The sequence below is a fragment of the Oncorhynchus mykiss genome, chromosome 9 (genome assembly GCF_013265735.2).
Source record: "Oncorhynchus mykiss isolate Arlee chromosome 9, USDA_OmykA_1.1, whole genome shotgun sequence".
Taxonomy (NCBI): domain Eukaryota; kingdom Metazoa; phylum Chordata; class Actinopteri; order Salmoniformes; family Salmonidae; genus Oncorhynchus; species Oncorhynchus mykiss.
Genome location: NC_048573.1, coordinates 8,152,150 through 8,157,149, shown reverse-complemented (window position 1 = coordinate 8,157,149; position 5,000 = coordinate 8,152,150). Strand labels below are relative to the sequence as shown.

Below are 5,000 nucleotides of genomic sequence, written 5' to 3'. Positions count from 1 at the left end.
GGAAGATTGCTGGCAGAGACAATGGGATGCAAGTGGTATAAAGGGTAGACATTTTTATAGTGCCAGGAAATATGTTCGGGAGATAGTGTCATATAATGGGAACAGAATGGAGGAAGTTATGTTGTGTAGGATGAGATTCGGGATTGAATTGATCTTTGAAAACGGATAGGGAAACAAGGAGTTGATGAGAACAATCAGTCAATTGAAATAAATACATTTAGTTAAAATAATCTATGGATTTCACATGACTGGTAACACAGATATGCATCTGTTGGTCAATAAGAAAGGACTTCACAATATTTTTTTGGTGCATTTAAATGGCCATCGATAAAATGCAATTGTGTTCATTGTCCGTAACTAATGCCGGCCCCATACCGTAACCCCACAGCTATCACGGTGTTCTCTGTTCACAACGTTGACATCAGTAAACCGCTCACCCAGATGTCACCATACACGTGGTCTGCGGTTGTGAAGCCAGTTAGATGTACTGCCAAATTCTCTAAAATGACATTGGAGAGAAATGAACATTACATTCTCTGGCAACAGCTCTGGTGGACATTCCTGCAGTCAGCATGCCAATTGATGGCTCCCTCTTAACTTGAGACATCTGTGACATTGTGATGTGTGACAAAAACTGCATATTTTAGAGCGCCCGTTTATTGTCCCCCAGCACAAGGTGCACCTGTGTAAAAGATCATGCTCTTTTAATCAGCTTCTTGATATGCCACACCTGTCAGGTGGATGGATTATCTTGGCAAAGGAGAAATGCTCACTAACAAAAGATAATAACACATTTATGCCCAACACAAATTGTAAAGAAATAAGCTTTTTTTTTAATGGAACATTTCTGGGATCTTTTATTTCAGATCAAGGAACATGAGACCAACACTTTACATGTTGCGTTTTATATTATTGTTCAGTGTATTTTGTAAAATGTATGCTGTAGAAAGGAAGAGGTTGTTTGACAGTGTCAGAGAGGGTAGATGGGAACGGGGTAGTATTTTGAGTTGGGGGGGTGGGGGAGGGGGGGTAGGGGGGGGGGGGGTGGAAGTACTGAGGTTTGTAGGGAAATATTGTATTTTATTAGAAACTCAGGGTTAGTTCATTAAGAGAATATAGTGGTATGTAGGTCGTGACCGTCGTCACATTCCTGTACAGTAGGTGGCGGTGTGTGCACCTGTCCCTTGGTTGCGATTCGCCATAGAAAAGTTAAAGAAAAAGAAGAGGCTTCAGAGAGAAGACACTGAAGAAAGAGAGAGACGGAGGACGGGAAGGCAGAAGAGAGGAGGGAATAGTAAAGAATTCAGGAATAGACCATTTTTTTTTTGTCTTACGTGACGTTAGGGTTTTCCGTAGATCAAGGAAAAGTCAACCGCTTTTACGTTGCAACAACACGAGGACAGAGAGAGGAGAGACGGCACGGAAGAGCTTGTCTTTTGTATTTTAAATAAGTGTAGACGCTACTGCTGATTTGTAGGCTGTCCTAAACCTTTGTACGCTGTATTCTAATACCGTAAATAACTCATTATAGCCTTTAAAAAATATATATATATATTTTTTAGGTCAATTTGATTTGATGGAAACCACGAGGTGAACCTAATGCCGTGCTCTTTTTTTTTGTTGCAATAAGGGAACAATCTCAGTAATATACTTGAATTGAATCGCTTCTCCTTATGAGAATCACGGCTGTTTAGCGCGAACAATACCCGAAACAACGCGTCTGAAACTCGCTCTACCACCACAACTTTCAGGATTTCCTTCAGCCGACCGACCATGGCTGCGGTTACCAGCCCAGAGACGAGCCCTCAACCCCGGGTATATTTCCAGACGGTAGCCGCCGGTTCAACCGAAGAACCGGAGATACCTGTTCGGAAGCAAGGGCGAGTAACCGTCAAATATGACCGGAAAGAACTAAGAAAGAGACTAAACCTGGAAGAATGGATAATCGACCAGCTAACGGCTCTTTACAACTGTGAGGTGAGATGCCGATACATAAATAACACACATATTAGATATCGCAAATGGCACCATGTTGTCCACTACTTTTGACTTGGTACTATGAGGGCTACGGTCAAAAGTAGTGCTCGAGGGAATAGGCCAGCGCTTCCCAAACAAGGGTACTTTGCCTGTTCACAGACACATCAGACCATAGGACGACATCGGGCCATAGGGCTACTGGTAAAATGCACATGAGGGGACTCGGGTAGAGCAACGTTCAGTTGGTGGTACAGTAACTATGGATCTAATCACATTGATTATGGTTAAGAGCACCCTGAGGTCCACTAATGAGTTAACTGAAAGATGGTATTTTATTTTAAAGTAGAACAACATTGGTGTGCTCAGGAATAGGCTCACTAAACATAAGTGTCATTATAATAACATACTATATCAGCCTATACTAGCCAGTCTCTTGTCAGCCTATACAATGGAGAGAGAGAGAGAGAATCCTGGCTAGAGAGAGAAGACTGGCTAGAGAGAGAGAGAGAAGACTGGCTAGGGAGAGAAGACTGGCTAGGGAGAGAAGACTGGCTAGAGAGAGGGAGAGAAGACTGGCTAGAGAGAGAGAGAGAAGACTGGCTAGAGAGAGAGAGAGAAGACTGTCTAGAGAGAGAAGACTGGCTAGAGAGAGAAGACTGGCTAGAGAGAGAGAGAGAGGAGACTGGCTAGAGAGAGAGAGGAGACTGGCTAGAGAGAGAGAGAGAGAGAGGAGACTGGCAAGAGAGAGGAGACTGGCTAGAGAGAGAGAGAAGACTGGCTAGAGAGAGAGAGAGAAGACTGGCTAGAGAGAGAGAGAGAAGACTGGCTAGAGAGAGAGAGAGAAGACTGGCTAGAGAGAGAGAGAGAAGACTGGCTAGAGAGAGAGAGAGAGAAGACTGGCTAGAGAGAGAGAGAGAAGACTGGCTAGAGAGAGAGAGGAGACTGGCTAGAGAGAGAGAGGAGACTGGCTAGAGAGAGAGAGAGAGAGAGGAGACTGGCAAGAGAGAGGAGACTGGCTAGAGAGAGAGAGAAGACTGGCTAGAGAGAGAGAGAAGACTGGCTAGAGAGAGAGAGAGAAGACTGGCTAGAGAGAGAGAGAGAAGACTGGCTAGAGAGAGAGAGAGAAGACTGGCTAGAGAGAGAGAGAGAAGACTGGCTAGAGAGAGAGAGAGAAGACTGGCTAGAGAGAGAGAGAGAAGACTGGCTAGAGAGAGAGAGAGAGAAGACTGGCTAGAGAGAGAGAGAGAGAAGACTGGCTAGAGAGAGAGAGAAGACTGGCTAGAGAGAGAGAGAAGACTGGCTAGAGAGAGAGAGAAGACTGGCTAGAGAGAGAGAGAAGACTGGCTAGAGAGAGAGAGAAGACTGGCTAGAGAGAGAGAGAAAGACAGACCGTAGACTGGTTGGAGAGAGGCTGGCTGGCTGGCTGGCTTGCAAGTTCTTTGTTTCTGGCCATTTTGAGTCTGTATTCGAACCCACAAATTGTGATGCTTCAGATACCTAACTAGTGTAAAGAAGGGCAGTTTTATTGCTTCTTTAATCAGGACAACAGTTTTCAGCTGTGCTAAAATAATTAATAATAAATAAATAATTACTAAATAATTACTAAAGGGTTTGGCTGTGTAATAGAATTGAACCTTTTTGCTGAGGCAGTTTATTTTCTGTCATAATAAACTATTCACATTTCCACTGTGTGTGACGTTGGCACAGGGGAATAAACATGGTTTGTTTGTCTCCCTCCCACTGCGGTGAATGTTTATGTTTAGTGCGCGTATCAAATACAAATGTATTTGTCACATGATAGACCGAAAACAACAAGTGTAGACTTATCTGTGAAATGCTTGTTTAAAAGCCTTTCCTGACGATGCAGAGTTAAAAATGTTTAAATAATAGATACTGTATGTACATGAAGGCAGGGTAAAGTGACTAGGCATCAGGATAGATAATAATAAGGTATTTGAGGTAGATATGTACATGAAGGCAGGGTAAAGTGACTAGGCATCAGGATAGATAATAATAAGGTATTTGAGATAGATATGTACATGAAGGCAGGGTAAAGTGACTAGACATCAGGATAGATAATAATAAGGTATTTGAGATAGATATGTACATGAAGGCAGGGTAAAGTGACTAGACATCAGGATAGATAATAATAAGGTATTTGAGGTAGATATGTACATGAAGGCAGGGTAAAGTGACTAGACATCAGGATAGATAATAATAAGGTATTTGAGATAGATATGTACATGAAGGCAGGGTAAAGTGACTAGACATCAGGATAGATAATAATAAGGTATTTGAGGTAGATATGTACATGAAGGCAGGGTAAAGTGACTAGACATCAGGATAGATAATAATAAGGTATTTGAGATAGATATGTACATGAAGGCAGGGTAAAGTGACTAGACATCAGGATAGATAATAATAAGGTATTTGAGGTAGATATGTACATGAAGACAGGGTAAAGTGACTAGGCATCAGGATAGATAATTGAGGTAGATATGTCCATGAAGGCAGGGTAAAGTAACTAGACATCAGGATAGATAATAATAAGGTATTTGAGGTAGATATGTACATGAAGGCAGGGTAAAGTGACTAGACATCAGGATAGATAATAATAAGGTATTTGAGATAGATATGTACATGAAGGCAGGGTAAAGTGACTAGACATCAGGATAGATAATAATAAGGTATTTGAGGTAGATATGTACATGAAGACAGGGTAAAGTGACTAGGCATCAGGATAGATAATAATAAGGTATTTGAGGTAGATATGTACATGAAGGCAGGGTAAAGTGACTAGACATCAGGATAGATAATAATAAGGTATTTGAGGTAGATATGTACATGAAGGCAGGGTAAAGTGACTAGTCATCAGGATAGATAATAATAAGGTTTTTGAGGTAGATATGTACATGAAGGCAGGGTAAAGTAGACTAGACATCAGGATAGATAATAATAAGGTATTAGAGGTAGATATGTACATGAAGGCAAAGTAGACTAGACATCAGGATAGATAATAATAA

At 41.6% G+C, this 5,000-nt stretch overlaps 1 protein-coding gene across 1 annotated transcript in view; it reads left to right on the top strand.

The window, feature by feature from the left end:
- Positions 1-1,233: 1,233 nt before the first annotated feature.
- The window catches only part of LOC110510419 (protein phosphatase 1 regulatory subunit 14B), a 42,281-nt gene continuing 38,514 nt past the window's right edge, over positions 1,234-5,000 (top strand). The window contains exon 1 of the mRNA XM_036987247.1: positions 1,234-1,977. Coding sequence (XP_036843142.1) covers positions 1,774-1,977 — 204 coding nt within the window. The 5' untranslated portion in view covers positions 1,234-1,773. The remainder of the gene's footprint in view (positions 1,978-5,000) is intronic.